Source organism: Anolis carolinensis, chromosome 6 (genome assembly GCF_035594765.1).
Source record: "Anolis carolinensis isolate JA03-04 chromosome 6, rAnoCar3.1.pri, whole genome shotgun sequence".
NCBI classification, from domain to species: Eukaryota; Metazoa; Chordata; class Lepidosauria; order Squamata; family Dactyloidae; genus Anolis; species Anolis carolinensis.
The window spans coordinates 71362-94280 of NC_085846.1; the positions used below are offsets into that span (position 1 = coordinate 71362).

Here is a 22919-nt window from a genome sequence, read left to right on the forward strand (position 1 = left end):
CGTAAAACAATTAACAGCCAACATAAACATTACAAAACCTCCCCGGTTAAAATCAGTAAAATACAGCAATAGCCACAATAATAATAATAATAATAATAATAATAATAATAATAATACTTTATTTGTATTCTGCTGTATCTCCCCGAGTAATCAAGTACACAGTGAGATAATCTCAAGGTCCTCAATTATGTTCATTCTAAATATGGGGAAAGGCTTGTCGAAAAAAACAAACCCTATTTCAATTGTATACAGAATATTTGTCATCACGATCATCATCATCACTAATGGGGTCTGGGACTGATTGGCAGACCTCTGAGTGACTCACAGCAAACCAGCAGGGAGTTAGGGACCCCAAGAGCACAACAATATGTAGCACTTTTAAAATGGATTTTAACTGAATCTTTTAAAAATACCAATGATATTTAATTCTGTTTTAACGCTTCTATATTTGTATATTTTAAACTGTACGGAAATGCCTTTAACGTAAGCCACTTTGAGTCTCCTGTGGAGAGAATAAGCAGGGTATAAACAACAACAAGTTGTAGATGGAAAATAGATTTGATGTAATACAGAAAGAAATAGCCAATGCTATTTTGCACTTTATTGTCCATTTCTACCGGCACATTCTGTTCTGGATTTTATGAATTAGTCTTCTGTTTTAATATTGTATGTTTTTTGTATGCTTCTTGCCAATTTTAACGATTGTTTTATTGCTATTGATGTTTTACTGGTATAATTGTTTTATAGTCGTGTTACTGATATTGATTGTTTTATCGGGCTAGGCCCCATGTAAGCCGCCCCAAGTCCCTTTGGGGAGATGGGGCGGGATATAAAAATAAAGTTATTATTATATTATTATTATAAAGAGAGATTGCATGATAATGGTAAAAGGATATCAATACTAACCTACTAACTATCTATGAAAATTGCAGAATGGTCTTGGTAGATATCAGTAAGAAATGATTTAAGGAGAGATTTAAGGTGAAATAATCTGTTATGAAAAATTAAGATAAATTTCCATTGAAGAACAACCAGGAAAGAATAGATGAAGACCAGGAGACAAGGTGAAAAGACAGAAGAAGCAACCATTGGACTTAAAATTAAAATTGTTAGAACAACCCCCACCCTCTTTGTTTTCTCCTTGCGACATCATAGACATTGGCAAAGATGCAACCAGTCTATGACAAATCTGTTGTCGAAGGCTTTCATGGCCAGGTGAAACGTCAGGAGAGAATAATAATAATAATAATAATAATAATAATTTATTCTTATACCCCGCCCCATCTCCCCGAAGGGACTCGGGCGACTTACATGGGGCTAAGCCCGGACACAACAATATAAAAGCAAAACAATAAAACAGATCAATCAGCAATAAAATATCAGCAACGATAAAAACAGTCATAAAAAATCACGTACAAAAATAAAATGATAAAATTAAGAGTAGTAAAATCAGTAGTAAAAAAATAGTAGTGAAATCAGTAGGTTATGACTTTACAAATTAAGCACCAAAACATCATGTTTTGCAACCAATTTGACAGAAAAGGTAGTTCAATACGCAGTAATGTTATGTTGCAATTACTGTATTTATGAATTTAACACCAAAATATCACGATATATTGAAAACATTGACTACAAAAATGCATTGGATAATCCAGAACCTTGGATAAGTGAGTCTTGGATAAGTGAGACTCTATTGTACTAACTACCACCAATTCCTCAATACAGTAGAGTCTCACTTATCCATCATTCGCTTATCCGACATTCTGGATTATCCAACACATTTTTGTAGTCAATGTTTTCAATAAATCGTGATATTTTGGTGCTAAATTCATAAATACAGTAATTACTACATAGCATTGAACTACTTTTTCTGCCAAATTTGTTGTTAAACATGATGTTTTGGTGCTTAATTTGTAAAATCATAACCTAATTTGATGTGTAATAGGCTTTTTCTTAATCTCTCCTTATAATCCAACATATTCGCTTATCCAACATTCTGCCAGCCCTTTTATGTTGGATAAGTGAGACTCTACTGTATTTTATTTTCCATACTACCGCACTTTGCCACAGCAACGCGTGGCCGGGCACAGCTAATCATCATCATCATCATCATCATCATCATAATATTTACACTATATGTAAGTTTTGAATAGCAAAACCCTTCCACACTTACTTCTGGAACATGGCCAGACAGTCCGGAAAACTCACAGCAACCCAGTGACTGATCTATTATCCCCAATTTTTTCCTTTTCCTTCCTTTGTCCTACCAACCACTCTCCTAGTAAAGGTTTAATACAAATTATTTGGTGGAATAATAACAACAACAACACAAGGGCTCCTTTGCCCTAAATCAGGGGATCCTGACATTTGGGCTTTTAGCTCCCAGAAGCCCCAGACACTTGCTAGGAATTCTGGGAACTGAAGTCCAAAACACAAGAAGAACCGAAGTATGGGAGGGACCGTCAAGACCACTGAAAGGGAGAAGGGTCTTTGTAGGGAAGGGCTGTGGCCCATTCAGTTTGGTTCCACAGTGCGTATTCTGCTTGTGTTTTGGTTGGAGGCCCCTCATTTCCGGTGGGTGAATCCTGGGGTTCTAAGAAGAAAAGGGAATGCAGGCCCTCCCCACAGCATGAGGCCAAGGTGTTCCTGGCTGTGACTTTGGTCAGAGAATGTCCTCTGCAAGTGCCCCTCCTTCCCTGGGTTTGTTTTTGGCTGCGGAAGGGGCTTCGGGGCAAGCAAAGCACAGGAAGCGCAGGATACAGAGGAGCCCCCTCCTTGGCTGCCATGCGCTCGATCCCCAGCAGGAGGAGCCAAAGGGCCCTCTGAGCAAACCAGCCCTTTCACAGCAGTCCTTGTCATCATCATCATCATCATCATCACTAGGATGATGTCCAGAGGAGGACAACTAGAATCATCTAAGGCAAGGGTCCTCAAACGTTTTAAGTGGAGGGCCAATTCACAGTCCCTCAGACTGTTGTGGGGCCGGACTATGATGAAATAGTCCAAAATTAGGATTGTTGTTGTGTGCCTTCGATTCATTTCAGACTTAGGTCAACCCTAAGGTCACAAAGAGTTGGAAACGACTGAATGAATAAACAACAACAAAGTCCAGAGTTTAGGACAGAGGCCAGGTAAATGACCTTGGAGGGCCACATCCGGCCCATGGGCCTTAGTTTGGTGACCCCTAGTTTGGTAAGCAAAGAGACCTCCAAAGACCATCTAGATGGTCTCATAAGACCATAGGAAAGGAAAGAGACCCTCAGAGGCCATCTAGATGATCTCATCAGGCCATCAAAAGACCATAGATAAGGAAAGGGACCTCAAAGACCATCTAGATGGTTTCATAAGTCCATAGGTAAGGAAAGAGACCCTCAAAGGCTATCTAGATGATCTCATCAGGCCATCAGACGACCATAGATAAGGAAAGGGATCTCTAAGACCATCTAGATGGTTTCATAGCTTGAAAACCTGGCTCTTGACTCAAGCCTTTAGATAAAGATTGCTAATCCAGAAGCAATCTGTATCTGTGACCATTCTTGTACCGGTTTGCACCTTTTACCTTTGTCAACTCGATATAGACACAGGGTCTATTCCCATCCCAATTTGCACTTCCAGAATTTGCAGCACTTTATCAGTCACCTTGTGTTTACAATATTTATATGGTGCACCTTACCCAGTCTACTTTTACAATCTCTCAGTTTTAATCCATGTTTTTATTAGTTCTTGTTTTTTATTGGCTAATGTTTTATTTTATTTTTTTTTATTTTTTATTGTGCAAGTTGTTGTCTATTGCTGTGTTTTATACTGCTACTGTTTTTATTCGGGCTTGGCCCCATGTAAGCCGCCCTGAGTCCCCTTCGGGGAGATAGAGGCGGGGTATAAAAATAAAGTTATTATTATTATTATTATTATTATTATTATTATTATTATTTCATAAGACCATAGATAAGGAAAGTGACCGCCAAAAGCCATCCAGGTGGTCTCATAAGGCTCTAGATAAGCAAAGAGATCTTCAAAGACCATCTAGACGATCTCATAAGGCCATAAGTAAGCAAAGAGACCTCCAAAGACCAGGTAGACAGGCCAGGTCAATGACCTTGGAGGGCCACATCCGGCCCACGGGCCTTAGTTTGGGGACCCCTGATCTAAGGTCTGTTTAGCTGCAAAAGAGAAGCTTGAGAGGAGACATAATAGCCATGAATAAATGTGTGGAAGGTGCCATAAGGAAGAGGGAGCAGCCTTGTGTCCTGGAGCCACAGGAGAAGAGATTCCACTTGAACATTAGAAAGAACTTCCTGACCGTATGAGCTGTTCAGAAGTGGAACTCTCTGCCTCGGAGTCTAGTGGAGGCTCCTTCCTTGGAGGCTTTGAAACAGAGGCTGGATGGCTATCTGTCAGGGGTGTTTTGATTGAGCTTTTCCTGCATGGCTGTTAGAAATGGCGGGAGTTGCAGTCCCAAACACCTGGAGGGAGGGCCGAAGTTGACCCATGCCTGACCCAGAGGCAGGCCTCCACAGGCCAAGATGCTAAATGGGGTGAAGGCCACCCTGCCCACGTGCCTCTTCACTTGGAGACAGATGTGGGTTTGTAGAGCTGGACACTTGCAGCCAGGGCTGCCCACTGCGGGGCCTGGGGGGCCCTTTACCCAATTTTAAGGGGGGCAGGGCAACCCGAGAGACCCCCAGCTGTTCAGGAAGGAGTGCCCAGAGAAGGGCCACCGAAAGGGTCAGAGGCCTGGAAGATGACGACAACAACAACAACAACAACAACAACAACAACAACATAATAATAATAATAATAATAATAATAATAATAATAATAATAATAATAATACATTTCATTTATTATCAACCTCTCCTAATGGCTCAAGGTGGGCATAACAAATTAAAAAACTAATGAACATAAAAATACAATAAATTACTAAATTATTACTAGGTTGCTGTGAGTTTTTTGAGCTTTATGGCCATGTTCCAGCCACATTCTGATGTTGCACCTGCATCTGTGGCTGGCATCTTCAGAGGTCTGTTGGCAGTGAGGCAAGTGGAGCATGTGAGGGTACCTACATAGCAGTAGCCTCTTATCCTTTGCTGAAATACCATTTCCACTAACCACTGCAGAAATCTACAGCATAACATGAAATTTTGGACAAGTCTACATAGGGACCCCCAAACGCAGCATTGCCCAAGCATGGATCAAAGACCATCAATGACACTGCAGACGGATTCAACCAGAGAAGTCAGCCATAGCAGAGCACGTGATGAACCAACCTGGACAGAGAATATTATTTGAGAACAGAAATTCTGGGCCACTCTGAATACCACCATGTCAAATGACACAAAGAAGCCACTGAAATCCACAAGAAGGATGTGGACAATTTCAACAGAAAGGAGGAAACCACGAAAATGAACACAATCTGTTTACCAGTATTAAGAAACACCAGAATCAAAACAGTGAATAAGGATTCGACCCTTGTAAGCCGCCCTAAGGCCCTTCGGGGAGATGGACACCGGGTATAAATAAACTATTATTATTATTATTATTATTATTATTATTATTACAGTAGAGTCTCTCTTATCCAATGTAAATGGGCTGGCAGAACGTTGGATAAGCGAATATGTTGGATAATAAGGAGAGATTAAGGAAAAGCCTATTAAACATTAAATTAGGTTATGATTTTACAAATTAAGCACCAAAACATCATGTTATACAACAAATTTGACAGCAAAAGTAGTTCAATACACAGTAATGCTATGTAGTAATTACTGTATTTACGAATTTTGTACCAAAATATCACGATGTATTGAAAACATTGACTACAAAAATGCGTTGGATAATCCAGAACGTTGGATAAGCGAGTCTTGGATAAGTGAGACTCTACTGTATTATTATTATAACACCACTCAGAAACAGGGGAACTCGAGGCAACCACGCAATCAAGGGCCAGTTAACACCTCCCAAACAGAGGGTGCCTCCAGGCAACAAAGGCCAGGTTACCTCTATGCAGATGCTTTCACTGATCAACTTTACAAATTTCATGGCTACTCAATGCTAAGCTTGCTAATTGCAACATCCACACTTGCTTTAAACAGACAAGGGTTCTTCCTCTCATCCTGGACATTATTCAACAGGTATATACACTCCACTTGCTTCACTACCTCCATGCAGAGATCCTCACTGATTGACTTTGCAGCTTCAAGGCTACTCAATGCTAATCAAGCTTGCTCATTGCAACATTCACACTTGCTTTAAGCAGACAAGGGTTATTCCTCCCACCCTGGACATTATTCCACAGGTAGATATATACACTCCACTTGCCTCATTTCCAACAGACCTCTGAACAAACCTCTGAGGATGGCAGCAGCTACATATGCAGGCGGAATATCAGGAGGGAATGCTCCTGAAACAGGGTCATACGGCTTGAAAAACTCACAACAACTCAGTAATTCTGGCCATGAAAGCCTTTGACAACACATTAAATAATTATTTACTATCATTAATAATATAATGTATGTGTGTGTACAATATATATGAGTGTGTGTGTTGTCGAAGGCTTTCATGGCCGGAATCGCAGGGTTGTTGTGTGTTTTCCGGGCTGTATTGCCATGTTCCAGAAGCATTCTCTCCTGACGTTTGGCCCACATCTATGGCAGCCATCCTAAGAGGCTGTGAGGTATCCTCTGAGGAGGGCTGGCATAGATGTCGGTAAAATGTTAGGAGAGAATGCTTCTGGAACATGGGCATACAGCCCGGAAAACACACAACTCTCTACATACATGTATATATGTATGTATATATATGTGTGTGTCTGTGTGTATAGGTAGGTAAAGGTTTTCCCCTGACGTTAAGTCCAGTCGTGACCGACTCTGGGGGTTGGTGCTCATCTCAATTTCTAAGCCAAAGAGCCGGCGTTGTCCATAGACACCTCCAAGGTCATGTGGCCGGCATGACTGCATGGAGCGCCGTTACCTTCCCGCCAGAGCGGTACCTATTGATCTACTCACATTTGCATGTTTTCGAACTGCTAGGTTGGCAGGAGCTGGGGCTAACAGCGGGCGCTCATTCCGCTCCCGGGATTTGAACCTGGGACCTTTCGGTTTGCAAGTTCAGAAGCTCAGTGCTTTAACACACTGCGCCACCACTATTATATATAGTAATAATATTAAACATACACACACTCATATATATGTGCGTGTGAAAACTTATACCAAACACAGCTGCAGAATTGACATGCAGTGGTAACAAAATGCAAATCAAAATAATCTTAGTGAAGAGCTGGGGAGGGATAACCAAGAGAAGAGAGCCTTGAGCAGGAACATGGGGATCTCTCAAGGAATGTTCATGATGGAGGAGGAGGAGGAGGAGGCAGGGCCAAGGCTTGTTCTCTGCTGCTGCTGCTGCTGCTCCCGAGACCAGGACGCAACGGAGGAAGGGATTCCAAGGGCAGGGAAACAAGAGCCCACCTGAGCACTATTAGGGAGGACCACCCCCAACATGGGGAGGGCTGGGTGCCGCCACTGCCTCCCCCCCTTGCCCTCGCCATGTGCCGGCATGCATTGTCTCCGGTGCCACGCAGCAGCCTGGCGTGGGCAGCCGTCGCCTGGCAACCGCCTCCTTCTTCCTTTCAAGTGGCATCAATGCTGCTGCTGCTGCTGCAATGGAAAAGCCTCCCCCCCACCAAAAAAAAAAAACACGGCTGCTGCAGGAACAGAATGGGTGGTTGGTTGGTACACCTTGGTCCTGTGCAAGACAGCAGATAGAGCCGAGATATATATATATATATATATATAGAGAGAGAGAGAGAGAGAAAGATAGATATAATAATAATAATAATAATAATAATAATAATAATAATAATAATAATAATAAGAAAACTCATGACCATTCATCATTCACTGCACCCTCACAGTGATGTTGACCGGCTATATCTGCCTAGAAGATCAGGGGGCAGAGGACTCCTACAAGTAAAGCAAGCAGTCAAAGAAGAAGAACTTGCCCTGGCAGAAGATGTAAAGCAAAGTGAAGAACCTGCTTTGATTGAAGTCAAAAATCAGAAACTCCTCAAAGCACAGCAGACAAAAAACCAGTACAAGAAAACCGCACTACAAACTAGAGCTGACAGCTGGCACAACAAAACACTGCATGGAAAGTTCCTTGACAAAATTGAAGGAAAAGCTGACAAGGAGAAGACCTGGCTCTGGCTCACGAATGGGACCCTGAAGGAGGAGACAGAAGGCCTGATCCTTGCAGCCCAGGAGCAAGCCATCAGAACAAATGCAATCAAGGCCAAGATCGAAAAATCAGCTGATGACCCAAAGTGCAGACTGTGCAAGGAAACCGATGAAACCATGGATCATATCCTCAGCTGCTGTAAGAAAATTGCACAGACAGACTACAAACAGAGGCACAACTATGTGGCCCAAATGATTCATTGGAACTTATGCCTCAAGTACCACCTCCCAGCAGCAAAGAACTGGTGGGATCACAAACCTGCAAAGGTTGTGGAAAATGAACACGCAAAGATACTGTGGGACTTCCGAATCCAGACTGACAAAGTTCTGGAACACAACACACCAGACATCACAGTTGTGGAAAAGAACAAGGTTTGGATCATTGATGTTGCCATCCCAGGTGACAGTCGCATTGAAGAAAAACAACAGGAAAAACTCAGCCGCTCTCAGGACCTCAAGATTGAACTTCAAAGACTCTGGCAGAAACCAGTGCAGGTGGTCCCGGTGGTGATGGGCACACTGGGTGCCGTACCAAAAGATCTCAGCCGGCATTTGGAAACAATAGACATTGACAAAATTACGATCTGCCAACTGCAAAAGGCCACCTTACTGGGATCTGCACGCATCATCCGAAAATACATCACAGAGTCCTAGACACTTGGGAAGTGTTCGACTTGTGATTTTGTGAAACGAAATCCAGCATATCTATCTTGTTTGCTGTGTCATACAACGTCATAATAATAACAAGAAAACTCATGACCATTCATCATTCACTGCACCCTCACAGTGATGTTGACCGGCTATATCTGCCTAGAACAGGGGTCCCCAAACTAAGGCCCGGGGGCCGGATGCGGCCCTCCAAGGTCATTTACCTGGCCCCCGCCCTCAGTTTTATAATATAATATATTGTATATACATATAATATTGATAATAATATTATAATGTAATACAATATAACACTAATAATAATACCATATAATAATATTAATTATATATTCTATATTACATATAATATTACTAATAATATTACAGTATAGTGGTATAGTTCAACATAGTAATATATAATGCTAATATTGTGCTATGCTAATAATATATATTGTATGTACATATAATTTGTAAGCCACTCTGAGTCCCCTTTGGGGTGAGAAGGGTGTGATACAAATGTAGTAAATAAATGCAGTAAATAAATAATAAATAAATTTTAGACTTAGGCTCGCCCAAAGTCTGAAATGACTTGAAGGCACACAACAACAACAACAACAACAACAACAACAACAACAACCCTAATTAACTTGACTATCTCATTGGCCAGAAGCAGGACCACACTTCCCATTGAAATCCTGATAAATGTATGTTGGTTAAAATTGTTTTTATTTTTAAATATTGTATTGTTCTTTCGTTTATATTGTTGTTGTTGTTGTTGTTGTTTTTGCACTACAAATAAGACATATGCAGTGTGCATCGGAATTTGTTTGTATTTTTTTTCAAATGATAATCCGGCCCCTCAACAGTCTGAAGGATTGTGGACCGGCCCTCGGCTTAAAAAGTTTGAGGACCCCTGGCCTAGAAGATCAGGGGGCAGAGGACTCTTACAAGTCAAACAAGCAATCAAAGAAGAAGAACATGCCCTGGCAGAAGATGTAAAGCAAAGTGAAGAACCTGCTTTGATTGAAGTCAAAAATCAGAAACTCCTCAAAGCACAGCAGACAAAAAACCAGTACAAGAAAACCGCACTACAAACTCGAGCTGACAGCTGGCACAACAAAACATTGCATGGAAAGTTCCTTGACAAAATTGAAGGAAAAGCTGATAAAGAGAAGACCTGGCTCTGGCTCACGAATGGGACTCTGAAGAAGGAGACAGAAGGCCTGATCCTTGCAGCCCAGGAGCAAGACATCAGGACAAAGGCAATTAATAATAATAATAATAATAATAATAATAATAATAATAATAATAATAATAATAGTAATAATAATAGAAGACCTGGCTCTGGCTCACGAATGGGACCCTGAAGAAGGAGACAGAAGGCCTGATCCTTGCAGCCCAGGAGCAAGACATCAGGACAAATGCAATTAATAATAATAATAATAATAATAATAATAGAAGACCTGGCTCTGGCTCACGAATGGGACCCTGAAGAAGGAGACAGAAGGCCTGATCCTTGCAGCCCAGGAGCAAGACATCAGGACAAAGGCAATTAATAATAATAATAATAATAATAATAATAATAGAAGACCTGGCTCTGGCTCATGAATGGGACCCTGAAGAAGGAGACAGAAGGCCTGATCCTTGCAGCCCAGGAGCAAGACATCAGGACAAAGGCAATTAATAATAATAATAATAATAATAATAATAATAATAGAAGACCTGGCTCTGGCTCACGAATGGGACCCTGAAGAAGGAGACAGAAGGCCTGATCCTTGCAGCCCAGGAGCAAGACATCAGGACAAAGGCAATTAATAATAATAAAAATAATAATAATAATAATAATAGTAATAATAATAGAAGACCTGGCTCTGGCTCATGAATGGGACCCTGAAGAAGGAGACAGAAGGCCTGATCCTTGCAGCCCAGGAGCAAGACATCAGGACAAAGGCAATTAATAATAATAATAATAATAATAATAATAATAATAATAGTAATAATAATAGAAGACCTGGCTCTGGCTCATGAATGGGACCCTGAAGAAGGAGACAGAAGGCCTGATCCTTGCAGCCCAGGAGCAAGACATCAGGACAAAGGCAATTAATAATAATAATAATAATAATAATAATAATAGTAATAATAATAGAAGACCTGGCTCTGGCTCACGAATGGGACCCTGAAGAAGGAGACAGAAGGCCTGATCCTTGCAGCCCAGGAGCAAGACATCAGGACAAAGGCAATTAATAATAATAATAATAATAATAATAATAATAATAGAAGACCTGGCTCTGGCTCACGAATGGGACCCTGAAGAAGGAGACAGAAGGCCTGATCCTTGCAGCCCAGGAGCAAGACATCAGAACAAAGGCAATTAATAATAATAATAATAATAATAATAATAATAATAATAATAATAATAATAGAAGACCTGGCTCTGGCTCACGAATGGGACCCTGAAGAAGGAGACAGAAGGCCTGATCCTTGCAGCCCAGGAGCAAGACATCAGGACAAAGGCAATTCAGGCCAAGATCAAAAAATCAGCTGATGACCCAAAATGCAGACTGTGCAAGGAAACAGATGAAACCATGGATCATATCCTCAGCTGCTGTAAGAAAATCACACAGACAGACTACAAACAGAGGCACAACTATGTGGCCCAAATGATTCATTGGAACTTATGCCTCAAGTACCACCTCCCAGCAGCAAAGAACTGGTGGGATCACAAACCTGCAAAAGTATTGGAAAATGAGCACGCAAAGATACTGTGGGACTTCCGAATCCAGACTGACAAAGTTCTGGAACACAACACACCAGACATCACAGTTGTGGAAAGGAAAAAGGTTTAGATCATTGATGTTGCCATCCCAGGTGACAGTTGCATTGACCAAAAACAACAGGAAAAACTCAGCCGCTATCAGGACCTCAAGATTGAACTTCAAAGACTCTGGCGGAAACCAGTGCAGGTGGTCCCGGTGGTGATGGGCACACTGGGTGCCGTGCCAAAAGATCTCAGCCGGCATTTGGAAACAATAGACATTGACAAAATCAGGATCTGCCAACTGCAAAAGGCCACCCGACTGGGATCTGCGCACATCATCCGAAAATACACCACAGAGTCCTAGACACTTGGGAAGTGTTTGACTTGTGATTTTGTGAAACGAAATCCAGCATATATATCTTGTTTGCTGTAGCATATAATAATAATAATTGTTATATTATTATTATTATTATTATTATTATTATTATTATTATTATTATTATAAATAGATAGATATAGATATATGAATGATAATGCTAGAGTGGGAAATGGGGCACCCAAGGGCCATCTAGTCCTATTGCCTTTAAGCTATGCTAGGCAGGAAGGCACCATCCAAGCGCTCCCGACAGATGGCCACCCAGCTGCTGCTTCCACAGATTAGAGAACTCATTGGCCAAAACTAACACAATGAAAAGCACGACCTTTTAGAGATCATAACCTTTTAGAAAATGGTATTCATAACCTGATGTATGTATTTTATCCTCTTTTGGTGTGTTTACCTGGGTTTGGCCCCATGTTAGCTGCCCTGAGTCCCATTGGGGAGATGGAGGCGGGGTACAAAAATAAAGTTGTTGTTGTTGTTGTTATTGACACAAAGACAATGTATGATACAGAAAACGAGATCTATATGCTGGATTTCGTTTCACAAAATCACAAGTCGAACACTTCCCAAGTGTTTAGGACTGTGTGATGATGATGATGATGATTATTATTATTATTAATGGCCTCCAGAGAAGGAAGGTAGCTCCACCAGACTCCCAGGTTCCTCTGTTGACTATCAGGACGTTCTTCCAAATGGTTTTTATTTTCATTTTGAACCCATGTCTCCGTTGCATCCCAATTTCCAAAAACAAGCTTGCAATGTCCTCCTTAAAGGGACCTCTTTTCCAATTTCGAAACCTGGCTCTTCTCACGTCCCCTTCTCTTCTCCAGGTGATAAGATTCTATCCAGACCTTTGTCCATAATTTTTGCTGACCCTTCTCTCTGGACACTTTCCCTCTTAGAATCATAGAGACCCCGTGGTCCATCAAGTCCAACCCCCTGCCATTCAAGGAAAGCATCATCAAAGCATCCCTGACAGATGGCCATCCAGCCTCTGTTTAAAAGCCACTAAGGAAGGAGCTTCCACCACACTCTGCAGCAGAGAGTTCCACTGCTGAACAGCTTGGACAGTTAAGTGGCTGAGGGGAAAAAGGAAAGGACCTGAGGCTGGTTTTCTTTTGTGTCAGGAGCAACTGGAGTTGCTTCTGGAGTGAGAAAATTGGCCGTCTGCAAGGACGTTGCCCAGGGGATGCCCGGATGTTTTTGATGTTTTGTCATATCTGCACATGGAGCTGGAGCTGATAGAGGGAGCTCATCAGCGCTCTCCCCGGGTGGAATTTGAACCTGGCAGCTTTCAGGTCAGCAACCCAACCTTCAAGTCACGAGGCTTTTATCCCCTAGGCCACCGGAGGCTCCTACCTGAGGCTGTTAGGAATGGTGGGAGTTGGAGCCCAAAACACCTGGAGGGAGGGCCGAAGTTGGCCCATGCCGTCTCTAAATAGTTGTTTGGGGGCCAAAAGGGCAGAATAACACACCTGAGCCCAAAAAGGGGGCAAACAGGTGAAGGAGGAGAAGCTGCCTTTCCCTAAATGGCACCTTTGCGTTGCCCCACTTTCAAAGACCCAGATGTCTCTCTCTCTCTCTCTCTCTCTCTCTCTCTCTCTCTCTCTCTCTCTCTCTCTCTCTCTCTCTCTCTCTGTGTTTGCCTCTTGCTGCCAGGCTTTCAGAGAACAACAAGGGCACCTGATTGTTCGGAAGGGAATGTCTGCGTATCCTCCCATCCTCTTTGCTTCCAGGCTTCCTGATTGACAGAAGCCCCCTCCCACTTTCCCCGCGTTGCCATCAAAGGGAGACGGATGCCTCCCAGATCAGAGGGAGAGACGCCTGTCAGGGTCTTTCTTCAAAGGGAAAGCTGCCTAGGATGCGTGTGTGTATATATAAATTCCAAAAAAGGGGGGCAGACATATACTCCCCTCCTCATTTGCCCCTCCCCATATCCTTGACAAGCTCTTTCTTGCATTATTTGGGGAGGTGGGAGTCATTGGGGGCAAAGAGGGGCTTGTTTTGCATCATATACCCTCTTTGTGCATCATATGCAAGGGGATGGGTTCCAGAAACAGGGCTCTAGGGAACATGGTGGGGGGGGGGGGGGGTTAGTCACCAGTGGGAGAAAAAGCTCCCCAGTGGGTTTCCATGGGAACAGAGAGAGAGCTGCAGGGACCCAAAGGATGCCGTCTGCGCAGAGAGCCTGCACCGGGGCCTCCTCGCCTCGCTGGGGAAGAAGAAGCCACTCTGCACATGCTCAGGGGCCACACTCTCAGCCATAATAATACTAACTTTGTTCTTATATCCCGCCCCAGGGTGGCTTACACGGGGACCAAGCCCAGTGGAACAAAAATTAAAATACAGCATCGTAATATGCACTTACAGTACAAGGCATGACCACAGGAAAACATAAACCATCATTAAAAACATAACCTCAACAACAACCGATACCAGTAGCCAAGCCCAGAAGATATGGTCAGTGCTAAAAGGCAGGCCGGGGCTTGAGCCATATAGTCCGGGGACGGGGCTGGTGATAAAGTGGGCTTGAAGGCCAAGTCCAAAATGTAAACTGATTAGTGAAAAACACATTGGAAGAACCACCTTTTCAGATCTTTCCGGAAGGTGGCCAGGGTGGGCACCCTGCCTTCCATATCTATCTATCTATCTATCTATCTATCTATCTATCTATCTATCTATCTATTCACACACACACACACACACACACAGACACATACAAAGAGTCTCCGGTGGCGCAGTGGGTTAAACAGCTGAGCTGATGAATTGCTGACCGAAAGGTCAACAGTTTGAATCTGGGGAGCAGAGCAAGCTCCCACTGTCAGCTCCAGCTTCTGCCAACCTAGCAGTTTGAAAACATGCAAATGTGAGTAGATCAATAGGTACCACTCCGGCAGGAAGGTAATGGCGCTCCATGCATTCATGCCAGTGGCCACATGACCTTGGAGGTATCTACAGACCACACCAGATCTTTGACTTGGAAATGGAGATGAGCACCAACCCACAAAGTTGGATACGACTGGACTTAACATCAGGGGGAAACCTTTACATACATACATACATACATACATACATATACATATCAGGCCCGTAGCCAGAAAAAACCTTTGGGAGGGGTCGAAACTCCCCCCCCCTTTTGTGGTCAGTGTCTCCTGATGTGGCCGGAGAGAGATCTCCCCAAGGCCCTGCAATGACCACCACGGTGCAAAGGTTCTTCCCAGGTCACAGGTCCTGAATCCTTGCTCCCTCTTGAAGCCCGTTCTGGTCGTCCACAAAGGACTATCGTTTCCACAGTCGGCAGAAGCTTATTTCCATTTTCTTCTGCTTTCTTCTTATTTCCTTTCTCAACAAGACGTTTTCTGCTGTGAATTAGCAAGATGTTTTCAGCCAAGGACAAGTTGTTCTGGTGGGACTCTGTTTTTTGGTGCTCATTGAAAACTTCTATTGCATTTCTCCATTGGACCAATGGTTGAGCCACCAATGCTCCAAGCTTCTGGTGAGCACCTTGACCCCCACCTTCTCCTCCAAACACCACACCGTACTTCCAGAGCACACCTTGTACATAACATGAGTAGGCCAACCAGGGGAAGGAATCTGCTGAACCATTTAGACGCCTCTTCTTATCCACAGGACATACATATCTTGGCAGTGGAGTCTGTGGATTTTGCACTAACTGCGCTTTCAACTGGTCACCAGAAACACTCTTGTTCACGTGACACGTAACCTTACAACCTCTGAGGATGCCTGCCATAGATGTGGGCGAAACGTCAGGAGAGAATGCTTCTGGAACATGGCCAGACAGCCCGGAAAACACAACAACCCTGTGATCCCGGCCATGAAAGCCTTTGACAACATGATGATGATGATGTTGATGATGTCTCCAGGCAGGAAGCAATCAAGGGCCAATGAACACCACCCAGGCTAAGGATGTCTCCAGGCAGCAAATCATTCAAAGGGAACAAAGGCCAGGCTACTTCCAAGCAGATGCCCTCACTAATTGACTATGCCATCTTCATGATCATTCACAAGTTAATGGGTGGATCCCACCAAGACATAAAAATCTAGCTTGCTAATTGCACACTTTACTCTTGTTTAAAGACTACTTGGATTTTGCTGTAAGCCGCCCCGAGTCCCCTTCGGGGGAGATGGAGGCGGGATATAAATAAACTACTACTACTACTACTTCTTCTTCTTCTTCTTATTATTATTATTCTTATTATTATTATTATATAAAGTCCAATGGCACCGTGTTGTCGAAGGTTTTTTTCATGGCCGGGATTCACAGGGTTGTTGTATGTTTCCCAGGCAGTATGGCCAGGTTCCAGAAGTATTCTCTCCTGATGTTTCGCCCACATCTATGGCAGGCATCCTCAGATGTTGTGATGTGGCACCACTTCTTCTCTTTGCTCCTGTTCCATGGTGTCTTTGGCAGGCCTTGGACTAGATCAGTGGTTCTCAACTTGAGGTCCCCAGATGTTTTTGGCCTACAACTCCCAGAAATCCCAGTCAGTTTCCCAGCTGTTAGGATTTCTGGGAGTTGAAGGCCAAAAATATCTGGGGACCCAGGTTGAGAACCACCGGATTAGATGAACCAGTGGGAGACACCTCCATTTCCACAGTTTTCACCTGCAAGCCAGGTCAAATCCCCCATCCCGTCCCATGCCTTAGGCTTTGCCTGTCAGCTACCACATTCTGGCAGCTTCCACTATGCCAGTTATTGCTTCTATTGCAATGTAATGACAGTCTGACTAATCCAAAATTGGTTGAGATCGTGCTTGCAGTTCTGGAGGGACTCTTAATGTTTGCTTCTCATAGACTTGGCAGCATCGGGATTTGGTAAACCAGTTAAAGTTCATGAGTAAACTGGGTTTTTTTTTACCTGAAAAATTTGGGGGGTGCCCCCTTGGCTATGGGCTTGTGATATATATATATATATATATATATATATATATATATATATATATATGATTTTAAAAATGACAATAACAGAACTTCTATCTATCTCATTAGATTTTAATCATGCACTTTTTGCACCAACGTCCAGCCTTTTTATTACCTTAACCTGTTGCATTTTTTTTATTTGGCGGTTTTATTTACCATTATATTGCTGTCAAATGTTGGTTTGACCTGTGTAAATATTAATGATGTTTTTATTGTGAATGTATATTTATTTTGTTTATTGTGGAAATTTGGGCTTGGCCGCATGTTAGCCGCCCCGAGTCCCTGCGGGGGATGGAGGCGGGGTATAAAATAAAGTTGTTGTTGTTATTATTGTTATTATTATTATTATTATCACATCTTCACACTGTTGAGTTGAGCTTCAACATTTTTACCAGTTTCAACATACTATCCACATATTAAACTCCTCAAAATAAATAATGATGGGTGCTCAGTCCCCCTGGATCCAACCGCTTAACATATTATTTCCAATTAATATAACAGATATTATGCACATGGATATACTGACACAAAAGATAAGAGAAGGGAAGAATAAAACAGATTGGACAAAAGTCGTAAACTTCTTAAGAGAAAGAAGAATGAACTTCATGATAGATCTGTCTTGCATATACAAACAAATAAAAAGATGGAGGCTAGAATAAATGAAACTGTCGAAGAAAACAAAAGAAAAATCTTTGAAGCATGGATGGGAAGTCAAAGCACCACTCCCCCCCTTTTATTTTTATTTTTTTTCCTCCTCCTCTTATTGCATATATCTATCCATCTATCTATATATAAATGAGTGATGGAATCCTGGCACCGAGCAAAACAACAAAACTAAACACCCCCCAACCTCCAAATTTGACAGCACAACCCATCATCCACGCCTCAAGGTTGATACAACAAAAAGAAAAGAAAAATAAAGTCCTAATTAGAGGGAAAGGAATAATTGTTTTTATCCAATTGCTGCCAGTTTAGAGGGCTAATCTCTGCCCACTTGGTCTCCTAGCAACCCACTCAGCCCAGGGGACAGGCAGAGTTAAGTCTCACTTAGGCCTCTTCCACACTGCCTATAAAATACAGATTATCTGATTTTAACTGGATTATATGGCAGTGCAGACTCAAGGCTCTTCCACAGTCCTCTGGGCTGAGTGGGTTGCTAGGAGACCAAGCCTTCTAACTGGCAGCAATTGGATAAAAACAATTATTCCTCTCCCTCTAATTAGGACTTTATTTTTCTTTTCTTTTTGTTGTATGAACGTAGAGGCATGGTTGAGGGGTTGTGCTGCCATGTTTAGTGTTTCTGGGATGTGTAGTTTTTGTTGTTTTGTCCTAGGCCAAAATTTCATTACCCTTTCATATATATATAGATTATCCTACTGTTATTTTTTTTTCTCTCTGTCCCTCTTTCACTTACTCTCTTTTCCTACTATTCTCCACTATCTAGTTTGTTCCCCCGCTTTCGATGTCTCCTTATCTTTAAGAAATAAATAAAAACTATATTGCAAAAAACCCCAAACATATTATTTCCAAAACATCATTGTTTCCACTGCAGGTGTGTTCCCTTGCCCATGAGCAAACACATATTCTATAAATTTTCCCCATATTTTCCAAAAATTCTTTTTTTTTTTTTTAGTCTTAATACCACATATCAATTTATCATTTGTGTTATATTTGTCAGAGTGCGCAGTTTGGATAAACACACATGCAGCGGAAGATCAACGAAGAATCATTGGCACCAAACTGGCTGAAGCCTGTTTGGCTATCTACAAAAAGTTTACTAACAAACGGATAACTCTCAAGACGATATATACAACAGAGAGGCAGAGAGGGAGAGATAACACAAGGAGCTATTTATGACCACCTCTGCTGTCTGATGCAATACACAGTTAACTCTTTACACACTCGCATAGTGGACAGCAGACAGTGCATGATGCAATCTCCAGCTCACATTGCAACACTATAACTCAATTACATTTAAACAACTTTATGTATAATCATTCCCACTTCAACAATATTCCATACTTCTCTGGACCAATCTTCTCACTGAAAATTGTACTTTCCAATTATTTTCCGCTTCCCACCTCAACTCACCTTGTAGACCTGTCCGTAGGTGCCATTGCCCACCACTTCCACCAGTTCGAAAATGCCGGCAGGATCCTGAAAGAGACAAGAGACAGCAGCGGTCAGAGAGACTCTTCCATGCTCAAAGTTAACAGCTTCTAGATCAGGCCTGGGCCAACTTCGGCCCTCCCTCCAGGTGTTTTGTACTGCAACTTCCACCATTCCTCACAGCCTCAGGCCCCTTCCTTTTGCCCCTCAGCCGCTTAAGCGGCTGAGGGGCAAAAGGAAAGGGCCTGAGGCTGTGAGGAATGGTGGGAGCTGCAGTACAAAACACACCTAGAAGGAAGGCCCAAGTTGGCCCAGGCCTGATCTAGATCCAATGGGTTTTCCACCAAGCCTCCTGCTCCTCCAAAGCGAGCCTCTCCATCAGCCTGGCTTCCCTTGGGTCCTGATTAATATATTAATAGCTCCTCATCAGGACAAACGAGGACTTCTCTCCTTTGGGGCCGGCTCTGTCCCAGATCTGAGGGAGGAAGAGAGGGGGCCGGAGGGCGGTCCAGCCCCACAGAGGAAGGGGTCAGTGCTTTTTCAAATGGGCCCCAGAGGTGCGGCAGCCATAGGGCAGGGCCTGGCTTCCCAAAGGAACGCACCGCAGGCATTTCAGAGATAACTGGATCATGGCCAAGACTTCATTTCCATGCCAAGCCCATTATATTTATTGTCCCGTGTCCAGAACTTTCTTCACAACTGAAGTTATGAAACTGCGTCAGCTGATGCAAAAGCTGGTGTGGTTCAGTGCTGAGTGTTGGCTGGACAATGGCTCTAGAAGCCAGGGTTTGAACTGCTGTCCGATCCACCGGGTGACCGTGGCAAATCACACTTCCACGGCCTTAGAGAGGGCAAATTATTATTATTATTGTGTTTATTTATATCCTCACTTTTTCTCTCCACAAGGAGACTTGAACCAGCAAAGGCCAACTGACTCTAAAGCCTAATAATAATAATAATAATAATAATAATAATAATAATAATAATAACAACAATAAGAACAAATGCAATTAAGGCCAAGATCGAAAAATCAGCTGATGACCTAAAATGCAGACTGTGCAAGGAAGCTGACAAAACCATTGATCATATCCTCAGCTGCTGTAAGAAAATCGCACAGACAGACTACAAACAGAGGCACAACCATGTGGCCCAAATGATTCATTGGAACTTATGCCTCAAGTACCACCTCCCAGCAGTAAAGAACTGGTGGGATCACAAACCTGCAAAAGTATTGGAGAATGAGCACGCAAAGATACTGTGGGGCTTCCGAATCCAGACTGACAAAGTTCTGGAACACAACACACCAGACATCACAGTTGTGGAAAAGAAAAAGATTTGGATCATTGATGTTGCCATCCCAGGTGACAGTCGCATTGACGAAAAACAACAGGAAAAACTCAGCCGCTATCAGGACCTCAAGATTGAACTTCAAAGTCTCTGCAAAACCAGTGCAGGTGGTCCCGGTGGTGATGGGCACACTGGGTGCCGTTCCAAAAGATCTCAGCCAGAATTTGGAAACAATAGATATTGACAAAATTACGATTGCCAACTGCAAAAGGCCACCCTACTGCGATCTGCGCGCATCATCCGAAAATACATCACAGAGTCCTAGACACTTGGGAAGTGTTCGACTTGTGGTTTTGTGATACGAAATCCAGCATATCTATCTTGTTTGCTGTGTCATAATAAAATAATAATAATACTAATGATTTAAATATTGAACTGCAAAGACTCTAGCACAAGCCTGGAAAAATGAGGCCAGTGGTGATCGGCACATTGGGTGCAGTGCCTAAAGACCTTGGCCAGCACCTGAAAACAATCAAAATTACCATCTGACAGCTGCAAAAGGCCATCCTATTCAGATCTGCATGCATAATAATAATAATAATAATTACAAAATCCAGCATATCTATCTTGTTTGCTGTGTCATACAATAATAATAATAATACTTTATACCCCGCCACCATCTCCCCAAGGGGACTCGGGGTGGCATACATGGTGCAAGGCCCAAACAACATAATAGAACAATAATCAACATACATACAATTCACTGTATAAAAGATAAAAACAATAATACAATATAAAACAAGAATATTGTAACAGTTAATAATATCAGTCAATGATCAGACACAAGTATTTGCCGATCCATCACATAGTTCTAGACACCTGGGAAGTGTCACACGTTGGACACTACAACAGCCAGCACAGTGATCTTGTTTGCTATGTACTAATCTTCTTGTGCATCAAATAAATAAATAAATAAATAAATAAATAATAGAATAGTAAGAGTTGGAAGAGCACGTAGGCTATCTAGTCCAAACCCCTGCCATGCAGGAAAAGCACCATCAAAGCACTCTCGACAGATAGCCATCCAGCCTCTGTTTAAAAGCCTCCAAGGAAGGAGCTTCCCCCGGACTCCAAGGAAGGGAGTTCCCTTGTTGAATAGCTCATACGGTCAGGAAGTTCTTCTTAATGTTCAGGTGGAATTTCCTTTCCTGTCATTGGAACCAATTGCTCTGAGTCCTGGTTTCAAGGGCAGCAGAAAGCAAGCCTGCTCCCTGTTCCTTATGACGCCCTTTCACATATTTATACATGGCTCTCATGTCTCCTCTCAACCTTCTCTTCTGCAGGCTAAACAGACCCAGCTCTCTAACACCCTCCTCATAGGGATTCATAGTCTCCGGACCTTTGATCATTTTAATTGCCATCTTCCAGCTTATCCATATCTCTTTTAAACCGTGGTGCTCAGAACTGGACATTGTATTCCAGTTAATAATAGTAATAAGTTATTATTATTATTATTTTATTATGACACAGCAAACAGAATAGATATGCTGGATTTTGTATCACAAAATCACAAGTGTCTAGGACTGTGTGATGCATTTTCAGATGATGCGCGCAGATTCCAGTCGGGTGGCCTTTTGCAGTTGGCAGATCGTGATTTTGTCAATGTCTATTGTTTCCAAATGCCGGCTGAGAGCTTTTGGCACGCCACCTTCTTATTCTTCTTATTCTTCTTATTTTATATCTTACCTGCCTCTGTTCATGGCTCGAGGCGGGTTACAGAATACAGTAATTATAACACATAAACATTGTAAAAATACCACAAATGCGCATATTATAATGTATTTCTATAAAATATACTTACTAAAATGTATTCCTACAAAATACATATTGAAATACACAAAACAGAGATTACACAAAGGGCACATGTTTAAGATTTATGTTTTAAAAAACGCCAAGAGCCTTGCCAAGAGAGCCCTATGACAGGCTTGCCTCAGATAGAAGGAAAGTACACCATTACCACAATAACAACAGCAACGACAAGTATAACCGAAGGTCTTTCGAAACCTGAAAGTACAAAACCCTCTATTTCCTATGAGCAAAACTGCAAATGTACAATATGTTATGGGAAACCATCTCGAGTTGAAGCCAATGCTAAAAGACCAGATCACGTTCTATCAGGCCTGCACAACCTGAGACCCTCCAGACGTTTGGGCCTCCAATTCTCAGAAGCCCTTATTTCCAGCCTGTTCAAAAAAAAATAAGAATGGAAATGGTGAAATATCCCATCTTGTGCAGTTGGAAGGACCCCACTAGAAAGGTCATTGGAAGGGAAGCATAACTCAATGATGAAAGCACCTACTGTCATCACAAAGCAGTGAATAGGGAGGGAAATAAAAAGAAAATAAGAAAATGTGCTTGTGTATTGGAGGTGTTTCCCTGAGTTTATCTGGGCACACAGACCCCATCTCTCTCTTTGCATTACATTATATGACAAAATTCAATCTGTTCCTGGTTTGAAAATGTAATTTCCTGTTTAATTGTGCGGTCTTTACTTTGAACGTAGTTGTCC

The 22919-nt window shown here is 42.4% G+C and overlaps 1 protein-coding gene across 6 annotated transcripts in view; it reads right to left on the minus strand.

The window, feature by feature from the left end:
- Positions 1-22919, minus strand: part of mink1 (misshapen like kinase 1) — a 90272-nt gene that overhangs the window by 47899 nt on the left and 19454 nt on the right. For all 6 annotated transcript variants that reach the window (XM_062957682.1, XM_062957680.1, XM_062957679.1 and 3 more), the window contains exon 2: positions 19046-19111. In XM_062957682.1, the coding sequence (XP_062813752.1) occupies positions 19046-19111 (66 nt within the window). The remainder of the gene's footprint in view (positions 1-19045; positions 19112-22919) is intronic.